This window comes from Papio anubis, chromosome 3 (genome assembly GCF_008728515.1).
Source record: "Papio anubis isolate 15944 chromosome 3, Panubis1.0, whole genome shotgun sequence".
Lineage (NCBI taxonomy): Eukaryota > Metazoa > Chordata > Mammalia > Primates > Cercopithecidae > Papio > Papio anubis.
The window spans coordinates 168,872,698-168,890,432 of record NC_044978.1 but is presented as its reverse complement, the minus strand read 5'-3'; the positions used below and the strand labels follow the sequence as shown (position 1 = coordinate 168,890,432).

Below are 17,735 nucleotides of genomic sequence, written 5' to 3'. Positions count from 1 at the left end.
GTTTATGAAGGGTTTCTTTTGTCTTTCAGATGGATGATAAAACAGTTTTTCATGAGGAGTTCATACATTACCTTAAATATGTTATGGTGGTCTATAAACGTGAACCAGCTGTGGAGAGGGTAATAGAATTTGCAGCAAAGTTTGTTACCTCATTTCACCAATCGGATATGGAAGATGATGAGGAAGAGGAAGATGGTGGCCTTTTAAATTATTTGTTTACTTTTCTCTTAAAGGTACTATGAAAATGATAGCTTTGGGGAGGGATTTTAGAAAATTTTGCCACTTAGAGTCGTGGGAGTTTGTATGTTTTTGACAATGAAATATCTAGTGATTTAAAAAATCTGAATGAGTCTACGTTTTATGGGAAATATTAGAATTATCATTATGATTAAAAAGTGGACTTTAACTCCAACATTAAATTTTTAATGACCTCTTTAAACCAGTTCTCCTATGTTTATTTTAAATGAGTTCTGTATTTTAGAAGCTGCTACACAGAGGACTATGTAACTTAGCAAAGACTTCTTTCAGACTGTTTATTTTGAGACTGTATAAAATATATATTTGCTATACATATGGACCAAGGTAGCATTATAAGTTCTCTTCAGGAAATGAATTGTTGTTGTAACTTCTTGCATTCTGAATATATAGAGTTCAGATAATATTGATTATTTGGGAGTGGTATGTGACTATGAATAAGTTTTGATTTGTTTCTGTTTTAGTCTCATGAAGCAAACAGCAATGCAGTGAGATTTAGAGTGTGCCAGCTCATAAACAAGCTTTTGGGAAGTATGCCAGAAAATGCTCAGATTGATGATGATGTGTTTGATAAAATTAATAAAGCCATGCTTATTAGATTGAAAGATAAAATTCCAAATGTGAGAATACAGGCAGTTCTGGCGCTTTCACGACTTCAGGATCCCAAGGATGATGAATGCCCAGTGGTTAATGGTGTGTGTAGTTTCCTAAATCTTTTTCAGATTTGTTGATTTTGTTAAATTCTCAGTATTTGAAACTTTTTATTATGGTCTATACATATGAAGAGTATCGGTAATTAATATATGATTCAGATAAAAAAAAAAACACCTAAGTAGCAACCACCCAGCTTAAAAAAAATAATCAGTACTTGCATCCTATCCCAGCTGCATCCCTGTCCCTCAGAAGTAACTATTATCCTCAGTTTTGGGTTAATTAGTCTCTTGCTTAAATTAAAAAAAAATTTTTTACATAAATCACATATGTCTATCTTAATGTTTTCCTATCATTTTGTGTAAATCATGCTGTATGTATATATTTAGCAGCCAGTTGTATTTCTATATAATACCTGTTACTGTGTTTTGCCCATTTTTTCATTGGGTTTTTAATTTAAAATACTATTTAAAAAAATTCATTTGCGTTCTTTATATATTTTGACAAGAAATCCTTGGGTCATATGAATTGTATATCTCTTTCTGCTTTAGGTGGCTCATTGGGGTATCATTGTTTCACTCCCTTTGGGATATCTTTTTTTTTGAACAGAAATTCTTATGTCACAAATATAAATCTCTGCCATTATCACTGGTATATTTATCACTATAGTAGTTGGTATTTTTTTTTGGTGTTAAAATATACCCATAATAATATTGTGTAAAACATAGATATTTGTTTTTTTTTTTTTTTTGAAAAGGTAGCTGCTTTATTTTTTTTTTAATTTTTTTATTATTATTTTTATACTTTAAGTTCTAGGGTACATGTGCATAACGTGCAGGTTTGTTACATATGTATACTTGTGCCATGTTGGTGTGCTGCACCCATCAACTAAACATAGATATTTGATAGTCAACATGTACTAATAATTGAGTGGGAAAGATGTGAGAAGTACAGATAAATATATTTAAATATAAGAAATGAGTTTGTTTCAATGAATAAAACCAAAAAATATTTCCTTTTAGGTCTCATTAAAAAAACAAAATAATGGGCCCTTATAAAGCCATTATCAGTTTAAAATAAACTGCTATATTAAGCTTTCTCTTAAATACTGAGGAGTAGCACAGACATAATCTTTATGATTAATTTACCATGACTGTTAGGGCTATTTGCTTTCACTTTTGGCCTTAGAGCCAGTCCGTTGACTAATTCCCCCTTGTGTCTTTAGAAGGGAAGTTCGTGACCTGTGCAGCAGTGACTCAGGCCTGTAATCTCAGCACTTTGGCTCCAACCTGGGCAACATAGTGAGAAGGAAGTTGGTGGGAAAAAAACTTAATGTGTAAGGCTAAAAAAAGGACATTATTTCTATTATAGATGGGTTCTCACTCAGGCCGGATAGAAGAGGTGTGGCCTCAAACTCCTGGGCTTAAGTGATCCTTCCACCTCAGCCCCCTAAGTAACTGGAATCGCCACTACTATGCCTAGCTAATTTTTTATTTCAAAATTATTTTGTAGAGACGGGGGTCTTGCTATATTGCCCAGGCTGGTCTTGAACTCTTGGCTTCAAGCTCTTCACCTACCTTGGCCTCCCAAGTGCTGGTTATAGGCATTAGCCATCGTGCCCAGCCTATCTTTATCATATTAAAGGCATTTTAAAATATCAAAATGTGTGTTATTTTATGACTATAGTTAAATAAATAATTTCTTCAGTACCAAAATGTATTGCTTTATTTTTAGCATATGCTACTTTGATTGAAAATGATTCAAATCCAGAAGTTAGACGGGCAGTGTTATCATGTATTGCACCATCAGCAAAGACTTTGCCAAAAATTGTAGGGCGCACCAAGGATGTGAAAGAGGCTGTCAGAAAGCTGGCTTATCAGGTAAATAAGTTCAATGTCTTGTGTTGGCATATTCTTAAGGGACAAGAAGCCATTTTCTTAAAGTGCCTTTGAAAAATACTTGGCATGTAATAATTTCTTCAATTGAGGTTTTATGGAGAACACAGGTGATTTAGGTAGAATCTTACTGTATTAAGTGTGTTACCAGGTATTAATGTTGGAGATTCTGGGTAATTTTCTAAGATGGTGATGTTCTTATGAAATCTGTAAATTGTGTTGAGGTTAATGACCATCTTTATAAATTATTTTTAAGGTTTTAGCTGAAAAGGTTCATATGAGAGCTATGTCCATTGCTCAGAGAGTAATGCTCCTTCAACAAGGTCTTAATGACAGATCAGGTAAGATAAACAACTTTATATATACAAAACTTTAGTAGATTTTGAGGTTAGACTTAACAAGGTTTAGGAAAAAAGTGTCAAATCAGGTCAAGTAAGCCTGCCAGTCCCATGAACCTGGTGAAATTTATCTTGATGTATTATATAGAAAACATAGGGCTAAAGATCTTGATATGTATATATTTTTGAGACGGAGTCTTGCTCTATCACTCAGACGAGTACAGTGGCTCCATCTTGGCTCACTGCAATGTCTGCCTTCTGGTTTCAAGTGGTTCTCCTGCCTCAGCCTCCTGAGCAGCTGGGATTACAGGTGCACATCACCATGCCTGGTTAATTTTTATATTTTTGTAGAGACGGGGTTTCACCATGTTGGCCAGTCTGGTCTTGAACTCCTGACCTCAAGTGATCCACCTGCTTCGGCCTCCCAAAGTGTTGGGATTACAGGCGTGAGCCACCGCATCCAGCCAAGATCTTGGTATTTTGAAGGAGCAGAGCTTATTTCTTTCACCCTTTCTGTGTTTTACAGATGGAGAAACAATACTTAAGTCTGTAGAGCTAATTCATGTTAGAAGTAGGAAAAGATCTGTTTGCCCTCTCTTCCTTAAAAAAAAAAAACGCTGTTCCTTATGTGTATACCGTGGTATGAATGTGTTCTGTGTATCAGAAACAACAGTTAGGAATGGTCAGACCAGTATAATTTTCCTTTTTTTTTTTTCTGTTAGAGTAGCATTCCCCAACATTTTTGGCACCAAGTATCGATTTCATGGAAGAAGTTTTTCCACAGAGGGCGGACTGGATGGTTTCCAGATGAAACTGTTCCACCTCAAATCATCAGGCATTACTTAGATTCTCATAAGGAGCGCGCACCCTGGATACCTCATGTGCGCAGTTCATAAGAGTTCCTGCACCTAAGAGAATCTAATGCGTCTGCTGATCTAACAGTAGGAAGAGCTCAGGCGGTAATGCTCATTAGACCACGGCTTACCTCCTGCTGTGCGGCCCGGTTCCTAACAGGCCACAGACTAGTACTAGTCCATGGCCCAGGGGTTGGGGAGCCTAAGACAATCTGCTTATAAGAATGATATTTTTTGAAATTTTTAACTCCCACGAGAAGGCCAAGATGGCTCTATTGTGCTATAGTGAGAAAACCGACTTGAGTTTGAAAGCATTGTCAGAGAATTAATTACTAGGATGACCTTAAAAGCTAAGACTAAGGTTCATTTGGTGATGTATGCTTGTATAGTTCACTACTGCAAATAGCAATTGTATAATAGATGAAATCCGGTAACAAGTGAAATAATAGCTATTACATATTCTGGGCTAACACCTGAAGCTCATTGAACCCAGGGGAGAAGGAATGTAAAGATATTTGTGTAGGCTGTGGTATTTCGTGCTGAGCCTTTTCCATTTTTATTTGTAAGTGGCCATCACAGTGACTTTTGCAGTATCACAGTACTTCTTTTTTTTTTTCCTTTAATATGCTTAGTTGGCTGGGCGCTGTGGCTCACACTTGTAATCCCAGCACTTTGGGAGGCCAAGGCAAGTGGATCACGAAGTCAAGATATTAAGACCATTCCAGCCAACATGGTGAAACAAAAATTAGCTGGGCGTGGTGGCGCACGCCTGTAGTCTCAGCTACTCGGGAGGCTGAGGCAGGAGAATTGCTTGAACCCAGTAGGTGGAAGTTGCAGTGAACCGAGATGGTGCCACTGCACTCGAGCCTGGTGACAGAGCGAGACTCTGTCTCAAAAAAAAAAAAAAAAAAAAAAAAATATATATATATATATATATATCTCTCTCCTTAGTTGTGCCTCTTAACCTCTACTATTTCTATTGTAAATATTGACTTTGTTAATTAAAATAGACAAAATACAAGAGATGGAAGCTAGAGGGAGCCTTTGTTCACCTATGTTTCAAATGACTCAATAGATGCTGTGAAACAAGCTATGCAGAAGCATCTTCTCCAAGGCTGGTTACGGTTCTCTGAAGGAAATATCTTACAGTTGCTTCATCGGTTGGATGTAGAAAATTCTTCTGAAGTGGCAGTCTCTGTTCTCAATGCCTTGTTTTCAATGACTCCTCTCAGTGAACTGGTGGGACTTTGTAAAAACAATGATAGCAGGTACATAAAGGATTCATTCTTTGAAATGTAATACTGATTAACTTATGCAATTAGTTTGTTTTTTTCATCCCCATAGCTTAAGATTATATTAATACCTTTAATCTTACCTCTCTCTTGTTTTCTTTTAGTCTGATGAATATCTTTTTTCCCTTCCTTTTGCCCCTGCTGGTGTAAGAACTTGTTGCTTTATCATAGACTATCTACTTTAGCTAAGTGTTTTCCCCCCTTCAATTTCTTACTTTGATTTTTGAATTAGCTTACCATGAGAAAATCCAGCAACATGCACCCCTAGTATATGTTTGCTTATTTGGTTCTTTTTTGTTCTAAGTTTCTTCATTCCTTTTTGTGTGGATACATTAATGACTAATTAAAAGGATAGTGTGGAAGTTTTAAAGCAAATGTTCTTATTCCCATTTTTGTACTATTCCATTTTTAATGATAAAAAGATCATGCTTTCTCTTACACTCTTTCTTTTAAATGAAGGAAATTGATTCCAGTGGAAACATTAACTCCTGAAATTGCTTTGTATTGGTGTGCCCTTTGTGAATATTTGAAATCAAAAGGAGATGAAGGTGAAGAATTTTTAGAGCAGATTTTGCCAGAGCCTGTAGTATATGCAGACTATTTACTGAGGTAAATTTTTTTTCTTTTAGTTTGGAAAGTGATTGTGTTGCTGCATGTGTCAACCTTCCAGCTCCCTTCCTCAAAGTCATGCTTAATTGTGAATAGGTTAAAAATCCGTTTTTTGTACATGCGGGGGTAGTTATATACATTGAGTCTTTTTGAATATCTTGTGCTGGTCTGTATACTGAAAGAGCAAGTCACTATGTTTAGGATCATTTCTTCAAAACTGTTAAGATATAAGTATGACCATTTCTGCATAAAGTTGATAATGATGATATATTATTTCTGAAATTGGTTGGCACATTTTCTGTTAAGTGTCAGATAATAAATATCTTAGGGTCCTGTGGGCCATACCGTCTGTCACAATGACTCAACTCTGCCATGGTATCGTAAAAGCAGCCAAAGACAATGTAAATAACTGTTTTTCAAGAAAACTTTTATTGACTTTTATGGCCACTAAATAGTTGAACTTTAATATTCGTGTGTTAGCAAAATAAGAAATTAAAAAAAAAGATCAGTTAAAAATTTAAGATACTCTTAGCTTGCAAGCTATATAACAGGTAGTAGTCTGGATTTGATACACGAACCATTGTTTGCCAGTTCACAGCGTGGATCTTTGTGGCCAGTTTTATTTATTCAAAACTTACTATCTGGCTTCATGTTTTAAAGTTTTTTCAAAAACAATTTGGATTATCATAATTATACCTATTAAGAAATTATTTGGATTACTTTATTTCACTTTAAAATTATATAAGAAAAGTATGAATGCATTCTTGTCAAAATTCAAATACAGAGGTATATAGAATAAAAATGTGGAATCCCCCTTTTATTTCCTACTTCCTCAATCCCACTGATTAGCAACTAAGTGTAGATTCTAGCAACCCTTAGAATTAGCAACTAAAAAATATAGGGTATATATTCAAACCTCTTTCTCTGCATTTATATGCATTTTTTGAATATAGGTTTCTTTAAAAATATAACACTGTATATATACTGTTTTTTTTTTTCAGCTGATACCTGAGATCATTATATATTGGTGCATATATAATGTAATAGATGCTGTTACAGTCTTAACAGCATATCATTCCATAGTATGGTGGTAACATTTAATTTATTCCTCTGTTGATGGACATTTAGGATGTTTCCATTTTTCCCTGATAAAAGCAAAAGTATGTTAAACTTCCTTTACATTTTTAGGTACCTTTGGGGGTTAATTCCAAGAAATAAGTTGCTACACCAAAGGATAATATATGTATATTTTGATAGATATTGGTATGTAGGTTTTTAACTCTAACTTCTATGCTTTTTTTTTTTGAGACAGAGTCTTGCTCTGTCGCCAGGCTGGAGTGCAGTAGTGCGATCTCGGCTCACTGCATCCTCCGCCTCCCGGGTTCAAGTGATTCTCTTGCCTCAGCCTCCTGAGTAGCTGGGACTACAGGCACGTGCCACCATGCCCAGCTAATTTTTGTAATTTTAGTAGAGATAGTGTTTCACCATGTTGGCCAGGATGGTCTTGATCTCTTGACCTCGTGATCTGCCTGCCATGGCCTCCCAAAGTGCTGGGATTACAGGCGTGAGCCACAGTGCCCAGCCTGATGTATTTTTTTAAAAAAAGCTTCCATATAATATTAATTATGGGACTGAATTATCTGTATGAAATAACACTTCTCTGCTTTTGTTTAAAATGATCTCACATAGATGTTAGGCAGCAAAGCTGTGCATGCCTCTAAATTTCCCCCACAAAAATCCTAAATCTAGGATAAGTATCTCAAATATGAGCCAGTAGGGAAACTATAGCTCAAGCCCATATTAACATCATGAAGAACCTGTGTGAATCTAATGAGCGTTTTAATGTTAATTATTTCAGACTTTGACGTTTAATTAGGGAATTCATTATAATGCTGTTTGGGCCATGTTGAAATGTTTCCAAAAGGAATGAGTTTGTGGCAAAGTTTAATAGTATGTATTAATATAAAAGAAGTTTATAGGAGGTAGTGAAAATACAAGAAAATATGAGGAAATATTAAATATTTAAATGGCATAAAGCGGGAGGAGTTTTCCTCAAGGACAGCATCAGAAGGTGACTTGTTAAGAGCTTGTTCCTCCCTTCTGAAAGGTCAGGGATTAACATTTCCTTTGTCACTCAGTCTTTGAGTTTTGAAGTAAGGAACTTTAACCTCATTGGCTTATTTTCTTCACCTTTAAAGAGGAAAACTTTCGGCCAGGTGCGGTGGCTCACGCCTGTAATCCCAGCACTTTGGGAGGCCGAGGCAGGCGGATCATGAGGTCAGGAGATCAAGACCATCCTGGCCAACATAGTGAAACCCCATCTCTACTAAAAATACAAAAAAATTAGCTGGGCATGGTGGCAGGCGCCTGTATTCCCAGCTACCTGGGAGGCTGAGGCAGGAGAATGGCATGAACCTGGAAGGCAGAACTTGCAGTCAGCTGAGATATCGCCACTGCACTCCAGTCTAGGCGACAGAGTGGGACTCTGTCTCAAAAAAAAAAAAGAGGAAAACTTTCAGAAATTTATTTTAGTGATTGTTGAAAGAATACCTGAAAAATAGAATGACTGTCTTTTTGGAGGAATATGACTAGATGGGATTAGTATACTTGAGTACAGAAACAAATTGACAAATTGTTTCCTGATAATCTCAGGAATATAGTTTCAGACATATTGTATGTTTTAGGCAGTAGATTCAATGACTGAGAACTCTGATGTGAAACAATTTAGCTTAACCGAGGTGCTCACTTAAAGAGCAAACAAGGACCTGAGGATTATCAAACTAGAGTAAGTAAAAAGGACAACAATAAAATTTGTTGAAAGCCGTCTTAAGTATAAATTCTTAGATTTTAAAATACTTTCTTGAGTGGTCTCTTCATTATAATAAATATCTTTACAAATGGTTAAGAGAAGATGTCATGGTAACTAAAATTGGTGGGTCAGTTTTAAGTTGTATTTATGCAGTTGGGGATTTTTAATCTATAAATTAAACAACTGTTTGAATTTACTTAAAAAAATACCCTCGGCCAAGATGCTATGCATTTTGCTAAAGCTGGGCTGGAGAAGTGGGGAGAGATCCAAAGATGAGTGTAAATGAAGGTTTTCTTTCAGCCTGTCAGAAAAGAGTAACTCTACTGATTGGTTGATTTTGATAGTTATCAGTTGTGTAGTTTTCCTTAGTTTCCTACTAGAATCCAAAGGGTGGCTGATGTCTTGAAAGTCCTAATCTTGTGGCCAGAAATTTATGAGCTTTTATTTACTCTTGGTCATCACCTTGTAATACATGAGAATATACTCATTCATTATACAATATACCACAATTTCTGTAACTTGATTTTTGTTCACTTTTTTTTTTGGAGATGTAGTCTTGCTTTGTTGCCCAGGCTGGAGTGCAGTAGCGTGATCTTGGCTCACTGCAGCCTCTGCCTCCCAGGTTCAAGCAATTCTTCTGCCTCAGCCTCCTGAGTAGCTGGGATTACAGGTGCCCACCACCACATTCGGCTAATTTTTGTATTTTTAGTAGAGATGGGGTTTCACCATGTTGGTTAGGCTCTTTTTGAACTGACGTCAAGTGATCCGCCCGCCTTGGCCTCCCAAAGTGTTGGGATTACAGGTGTGAGCCACTGTGCCTGGCGACATTTTTTAAATGACATTTTTGATCAGGATTGTTTTTCATGTTACTTCCATCTTAAAGGCACTTCAGTAAGCTTAAACTCTTAGTTCTACTTTTAAGTAGCTTTTTTTATTCCACACAAAAAGCAGAGGCTACTGAATATACAGCCCTCTTGGTGAGGATTATAAAGGGCTTTAGTTTGGGTAGTGATGTCTGTAGTAAGAATAAAAGGGTGAAATAAAAGATAGCTGATGGTGGTGGGATATACAGAGATTAGTAGGGTTCCTAAGAAAGAATAATAAACATTTGTGAAATTGTTTATATTTTTCTGATTTTTTCAAAAAAGTTAATTGTGTTCATGGATTACTTGTGTAATTATTGTTACAATTGTTTAAAATAAAAGAATAATTAGGCATGATGAAGATTAGATCTTTTTTTTTTTTTTTTTTTGAGATGGTGTCTTGCTCTGTCACCTAGGCTAGAGTGTAGTGGTGTGATCCTGGCTCACTGCAACCTCCGCCTCCTGGGTTCAAGCAATCCTCCTGCCTCAGCCTCCCGAGTAGCTGGGATTATAGGTGCCCACCACCATTCCCAGCTAATTTTTTTGTATTTTTAGTAGAGAATGGGGTTTCATCATCTTAGCCAGGCTGGTCTCGAACTCCTGACCTTGTGATGCACCTGCCTCGGCCTCCCAAAGTGTTGGGATTACAGGTGTAAGCCACTGTGCCTGGCTGAAGATTAGATCTTTATGACTAATTGGATTTTTGGGCAGGGGATTCAGAACTTGATAGATACTTCTTGACTTATAGTGGGGCTACATCATAAGTCAAATGAGTTTAATTCTCAGATAAACTCATCCTAAAGTTGAAAAATTGTAAGTTGGACCATATGTAATTGGGGACCATCTATAATTGGGAGACTGCTGGTGACATTGAAATAATTAGTTGTCAGTTAGACATAAATATGTACCTTTTGAAAATTTCCCATAGAAAATTTGAGTCACTATTGAAAATACATTTTCCAAATTCTTTTGATTCATCTATAAGTTTGTTTGCAAAAGTTAATGACGGTGGCATAGAATTGAGTTTGTAGACCAAATTACATGGTATAGACATGTATGTATTTAGACTAACATGACCTGAAAATGCCCCTTTTCTGACCTAATGGTGGGAATCAACTCTTGTTTGATGTTTCTTAACAGATTCTACTTTATTAATTCTGCTTGTTTTAGTTATATGCAGAGCATTCCAGTTGTTAATGAAGAACACAGAGGTGATTTTTCCTATATTGGAAATTTGATGACAAAAGAATTCATAGGTCAACAATTGATTCTAATTATTAAGTCTTTGGATACCAATGAAGAAGGAGGAAGGTATGTTTAAATGTTAACTATCATTCTAATTTGCCCTTCTAATTTGTTATAGTGAAATATAGTCCTTTTACAATATAACTAAACATATTTACCCTAGCTCTCTAAAGTGGTATAAAAAGTTTTCTTTTCCCTTTTGCCTTCTATGTATTTCCATATATACACACACATTTATATTTCTAGTTCAATTTCTTCAGAATAAATCAATGAAATTGCAGTTTTTGGTTAAAAGTTTCTGTTTAGATTTATTAAGGCTAGTAGCATTTTCTAAAAGGTTTAATCATTTCTGGTATTTTGTCATTTTATCGTATTGATTTATTAAAAATCATAGGGTGTTTTATAAAAAATTTTTGTGTGTGGAATGAGAATATTTGACCTAAAGTCTGTACATACAGAGTTTTGTACCTATTATAGTGATAAACCTAAGTGAAAGAACTGAAACAAACATAATTAAGTCTGCAGAGTAGGTGAATGTTAGACATAAAACATGTTTCGTCATAATGATATTTAAATTAGTTCTTTTTGACTGCAGAAAAAAACTGCTGGCTGTTTTACAGGAGATTCTTATTTTACCCACAATCCCAGTATCCCTGGTTTCTTGTCTTGTTGAAAGACTACTCCACATCATTATAGATGATAATAAGAGAACACAAATTGTAAGTAATTTTCCTCATGGTTGATAAAGAGGTTTTGGTCAATGACATTGAATACTGTCTTATTTTCTCTTTAGAACGTTTTGTTTTGTCTTTGTTTTGTTTTAGTTTTCTCTTTAATGAGTTTTAAAATTTCTTAAAACCAATTATCTATCTCTTACATACACAGAATGTTTTAAAAAATCACCTTCTTCCTCTTAGTGTACCTGTTATTGTTGAATCAGTTTGAAATGGAGCAGGTTTGGTAGGAAGTTACAAGTGGGGTATGGTTTTGTCCATGAGGCACTGGGTGCTAGTGTTTTTGAGAGCTTACTCAAATTATACATACCTTGGTTTAGAATCTCCTCTGACACTTTCTGGCTTTGTGGCCTTGGACAAGTTATTCTGCCTTTTTACATGTCTGCAAATAAGAATAGCAATGAAATCTACCTTTCATTGTTCAATGAGGTATTGTTCATAAAAGTATTGTTCTATATTGCTTGATAAATACAGAAATAATTGTTTACTATAATACTATTTCAGTGTTATTTTTTTCTGGCATAGCCAAAAAAGACAGATCTATATCATTTATTTCGTAAAAATCATGTAATTTCAGTTGCAGGTTAATTCACAGGTCATCTCTTCCATCCTCTCCTTATATATACACACCCCTTCTACAACATACTTAGTTGTTATTCAGCATCTGCTTAAATACTTTTATTTGGGAGGCAGCCTTTTCCTGATCAACCAGTTCCAATATACAAGTGGTTCTGAAAGGAAAGTCTTTCCTTATGCTGTTATTATTTATGCATTGTTTACCCAAAGGAAGAATAAAAGGATATTCCATTTTTCTGTGTTTAAATCCTACAGAGCTGAACAAGACAAGGGTTGAGGATTTCAGGCAGAGAATTTATTAGTGTCTCATCTTAAGCACCATAATTCATTTTTCTGTTTTTCAAACATTATATGAGGGATAATTTACTTTCAGTGTCTGTGTGCCTATTTACTTTCCATTCAAATAATTTCATTTTGTAGTCAGATGTATTTTTTTTTTCTAAAATTGTCTAGCAAACAGAGTATGTGCTATTTCTATCTGTATATTTTTGCTCTATTATTCAATATATGGTGGATACTACTTGGAGTTTTATATAGAATTTTGATACTATTTGCTGATATATCAAACATATATTAAAGCATGTACTCTGAATCTTAACTTATCAGGTTACAGAAATTATCTCAGAGATTCGGGCACCCATTGTTACTGTTGGTGTTAATGATGATCCAGCTGATGTGAGAAAGAAAGAACTCAAGGTAAGTCTCTTTTAAATGAAAGAAGTGCTTGAGTGTAATGTAGTTGTACAAGTCTATTCTTTCCTCTTGCTGTGCAGTTCTGAAATGTTTCTCACATAGTCAAATTATTGTTTAATTGTTAAACTATAAGAATATTTAAAATGTTACCACATATGTCAGTCTCAGATATGCAGATCTCTGTGTCAGGAAAATTATGAGTTTTGCATATGCCTGACTCATTAAATTCTGGGCAGTTGAGATATTAAATAATGTGTCTGAATTGCTACAGATACTCATATTAACAGTTTTTGTTCAATGTTGAAACAATTTATATCTTCCCTTAGATGGCTGAAATAAAAGTTAAGCTTATTGAAGCCAAAGAAGCTTTGGAAAATTGCATTACCTTACAGGATTTTAATCGGGCATCAGAATTAAAAGAAGAAATAAAAGCATTAGAAGATGCCAGAATAAACCTTTTGAAAGAGACGGAGCAACTTGAAATTAAAGAAGTCCACATAGAGAAGGTACAGGTAACTTTTTTCATACTAAATCTCAGGTGTTATTAATCATCTCACTAAATCTTATTTTCTCCAACTTCTAGAATTGCCAAAATATATTTACTTTGAGCACTTTATAACAGTGACATGAATTAAAATGAAAAAAGTTTTTCCCTGTTTCTATTTTTGGACTTTGAAAGGCCTTAATTAACTTTAATTATTGTAGGTAGGACTTTATTTGCTTCCTTGTCATGCTAATCTCTAGAATCCGAAGTATTTCTTACCAGGGAAGCTAGCTTTCCAGTGGTTCACATCTGAGTTTTCTGGTATTTTGTCTTGAATGGTTTAAAAAAGGAAAATAGATCCATTTTTCTCTTATTTGTGGAAGATCCATGACCTTTCTTTTTTATTGCTAGCAAAATAATTTCTATGGTAACTGCATTTTTTAAAACTAAATTACTTTTGTGTTTTTAGAAAAAGCTAAGCAGCTTTGTTATTTTTGATGACATACTAAACTTATATGTCTAGTAACATTTAAAGCTTGCTTTTCAGTAGTTTGTTTTTTAAAAAATTAGTTTGTTGGCCGGGCGCGGTGGCTCACGCCTGTAATCCCAGCACTTTGGGAGGCTGAGGCGGGCGGATCACAAGGTCAGGAGATGGAGACCATCCTGGCTAACACGGTGAAACCCCGTCTGTACTAAAAATACAAAAAATTAGCCAGGCGCGGTGGCGGGCGCCTGTGGTCCCAGCTACTCGGGAGGCCGAGGCAGGAGAATGGGGTGGGCCCGGGAGGCGGAGCTTGCAGTGAGCGGAGATCGCGCCACTGTGCTCCAGCCTGGGCGACAGAACAAGACTCCCGTCTCAAAAAAAAAAAAAATTAGTTTGTTAAAGTAGTCTCTTAAATGGATTATTTCTTTCCTCCCTAAAGAAATTTTTTGTTAATGGTATTGATACCGTTCTGTCTTATAACAAATGATAAATGTGTAAACATAAGATAGGTATCAATTAATATTTGATATTAACTTTAATTTTTTTTGTGATCTTGCCTTTTCTAATGAACATCATTTTATTGTGATTTTGGGATGTGTTGATTAGAGTATTCTCATAAAAAGAATGCTAAATAGGAGACTCTATAGGAGAGTTTCATGACTTATGTTTCTGATCTCTTTGGCTATAGACATCCCAACTCCAGCACCCACCTTTCCAGAGAGTATGCCTGAATTTTGTTTTTATTACTGGTGGCTTTTATTTGACAAAGTCTGTGGGCCATTATAGGCTATTAAATTTGGAAAGTAAATTTAAAGCAAAAACTGAAAATATCATCTGAAAAATGACAAACTGTAGCTTAAAATTCTAAAATTAGCAAAAGTAGTCTATCATGGTTAATATCATCTGTTTAACTTGACTCGCTTTGATCATTTATGTGTCTGTTTGTCCTGTTTGAGGGCTACAAATCTGTTAAGATGCAACTACAACAGAGCATAATGGATGCTATGGTCAGGGAAGTATAGAGGTTTTATGGAGAGGTATCTAATGCTGGTAGAGTATTGTTGGCTTCCCCAAAGGAAGACATGTTTTATCCTGAGATTAGAATAAAAATAACAATATAATCTAACAGTTAGAGGATACTTTTTCTGTGGTAGTCACAGCATCAATTACTTCACAAATGTGAATTCATTCTTTTCTTACTATAGGCCTATGAGGTTGGTACTATTATTATCTTCATTTTACAAAGGGCAAGTAGCTCGCCGAAAATCACACAGATAGTAAATGGTGGAGGCAGGATTTAAACCCAAGAAGTGGCTCTAGACTTGTGCTTGTGACTCACTCTGTGCTGTCTCTCCTCAATGAATTATGGAGGGAATGTTGTAGACAGATGGAACAACATCTGTGATGGTCCAGAAGTTAAAGAATGCCTGTTGTGTTTTAAAACTTCAGGTCCATGTGACTAGAGAATTGACGGGGAGAGGCAGGAGAGAAATCTGGGGAAAAATTAAGACCTAGGTCACATAAGGCCTTGCGTAAGCAATACTAAAAATTTTGTATTCTAAGGATCATGGTGAACCACTAGTATTTTAAGTGGTTAGGTAAGTCTTATGTCTCAGATCACTGTTGTTTAGGAAATAGATTGGAGAGTAGTAAAAGCTTAGACAGGCATAATAGTTGGGAGACTTAGAGTAGGGTTGGGAGACTTACAGATGGTGGTAGTCTGAACAAGATAATGACAGTGGATGTGGAAAGTAGTGATGAACTTTAGAGGTATTTAGAAATTAGTAACAGGGAGAAAAGGGAGTCAGGAATGTATCTTAGGTCTTTTGGTTTAGACAACTGGGTAGATGGTGATGACGGCATGAAGTTAGAGAACAAGGAAGAGGAGAGATTTGTGTAATGATGAGTTCCCTTTTGGACATGTTGAGTTTGAGGAGACTGGCACATCCAAGAGGAGATGTCTTTTAGCAGTTGTATATATGAATCTGAAACTTAGAAAATAGCTGGGTTAGCTCATAGATGATAAACGAGGTTGTCAGGTTTTTTTTTTTTTGGAGATGATAATTAGGCAGGATGAAGATTAGACTTTTTTTTTTTTTTTTTTTTTTTTTGAGGCAACCCTCTGTCGCCCAGGCTGGAGCACAGTGGCATGATCTCAGCTCACTGCAACCTCCGCCTCCTGTGTTCACGCCATTCTCGTGCCTCAGCCTCCCAAGTAGCTGGGACCACAGGTGTGCACCACCACACTAATTTTTGTGTTTTTAGTAGAGATGAAGTTTTGCCATGTTGATCAGGCTGGCCCCAAATTCCTGGCCTCAAGTGATCTACCCGCCATGGCCTCCCAAAGTGCTGGGATTACAGGTGTGAGCTGTTGCGCCTGGCTGAAGTTGTCAATTTTAAAATCCTGCCTCTACCATTTACTATCTGTGATAGCTGTAAGATCACCTACAGAGTCTATATAGAGGGACAGTATGCCCTACACAAAGCCCTGAGAAAGCAAACATTTAAGGGATGGGGAGAAGATATTACTAATGCTGAATATTTTGTCTTCATTTTAGAATGATGCTGAAACATTGCAGAAATGTCTTATTTTATGCTATGAACTGTTGAAGCAGATGTCCATTTCAACAGGCTTAAGTGCAACCATGAATGGAATCATCGAATCTTTGGTATGTTGATGGCCTCTTGGGCTTTATTTTAGTCCACTCCTTTCTTATTTTATAAGTAATATGTTCTTTAGAAATCAAAATAATGAAAAGATTACTGTCTTAAATATCTAAGTATAAATGATAAATATATATATATAGCAGTTACTTCATATTGTGAGGATTAAATAAGATAATGCCTGTAAAGGACCTGATATATAAGTTACAGTCTCTTAAAGATTTGAAAAAATCATTTTATACTGGAAAGAGATACCGAATATCTTCATTTTTTGAATAGTAAGAGAGGAGATACTGAAACATACCAGGAATATTTAAGTTCTGGAATCGTGCTATGTAATGAGACTGAGACAATCATATTTTATGCCCTGGGAAAGGAATTTATTTATTATATTTAAAGGGCTTTTAAAATAACCCTTTGTAGGTAATTCCCATAGGGACACAAGTACTGTAAGACTCTAGAACATTACTTTCTGATAAGGAATATAGTGCAAAGCATATGTAACTTTACATGTTTTAGTAACCACATTAAAAAAAAAAGGATAATTTTAGTATGTTGAATATATCCAACTGTATTATTTGGATATATCCAATATATCCAAAATATTAATCATTTCATTATTTACTCACTAGTAAAACTGTTGCAATATTTTACATTCTGTTTTGCATACTAAGTCTTAGCACATCTTAAACTGGACTAGTCACATTTCAGGTGTTCAGTAGCCACATGAGGCTAATGGCCACAGTATTAGTGCACTGTTTTGTTGTTGTTTTTGATAGTACTACTCATTCTAAGCAAATTCTGTATGTAGCCAGGTTCTTACAGAAGTCTCTCAAAATTGTATTTACTTGGTACTAGTGAGAAATAGCCAATGAATATAATCTGAAGTCTAATTCCTTGAGTTGTCATGAGTTCCTGAATGTAGTAAAGAAAACCAGTTTTAATAGTTCAGAGCTTCTGGAGAAGTACTGTTTTGTACTCAACCATTAGAATTTAGCTTTATTTTTAGAAAAGCAGTTATCTTTAGTGAAAAGTGATGCTTAGTTTGTACTTGGGTATTTTATGTCTGGTCCTACAAAATTGAAGTAGTAAATATGAAGACTGTATATATGTGGGAAAGGATATACAGTGTTATGTGAAGAAGAAACACAAAATTGAATGGTCATAATGATTTTAAGTGTATAAAAATCCGTGGTTAAAGACTGAAAGAGATTAGAGGAATATAAAAGATATTTGGATAAAAGTTATATTTTTATGAAGTTACTGTGTTTTAAATAAAAGATTTAATA

General features: G+C 35.3%; 1 protein-coding gene across 2 annotated transcripts in view; it reads left to right on the top strand.

The window, feature by feature from the left end:
- Positions 1–17,735, top strand: part of NCAPG (non-SMC condensin I complex subunit G) — a 33,393-nt gene that overhangs the window by 1,379 nt on the left and 14,279 nt on the right. For both annotated transcript variants that reach the window (XM_009206580.2, XM_009206581.3), the window contains exons 2-12: positions 30–233; positions 720–948; positions 2,641–2,786; positions 3,058–3,142; positions 5,069–5,261; positions 5,745–5,894; positions 10,737–10,877; positions 11,407–11,530; positions 12,728–12,817; positions 13,141–13,320; positions 16,341–16,451. In XM_009206580.2, coding sequence (XP_009204844.1) covers positions 30–233; positions 720–948; positions 2,641–2,786; positions 3,058–3,142; positions 5,069–5,261; positions 5,745–5,894; positions 10,737–10,877; positions 11,407–11,530; positions 12,728–12,817; positions 13,141–13,320; positions 16,341–16,451 — 1,653 coding nt within the window. The remainder of the gene's footprint in view (positions 1–29; positions 234–719; positions 949–2,640; positions 2,787–3,057; positions 3,143–5,068; positions 5,262–5,744; positions 5,895–10,736; positions 10,878–11,406; positions 11,531–12,727; positions 12,818–13,140; positions 13,321–16,340; positions 16,452–17,735) is intronic.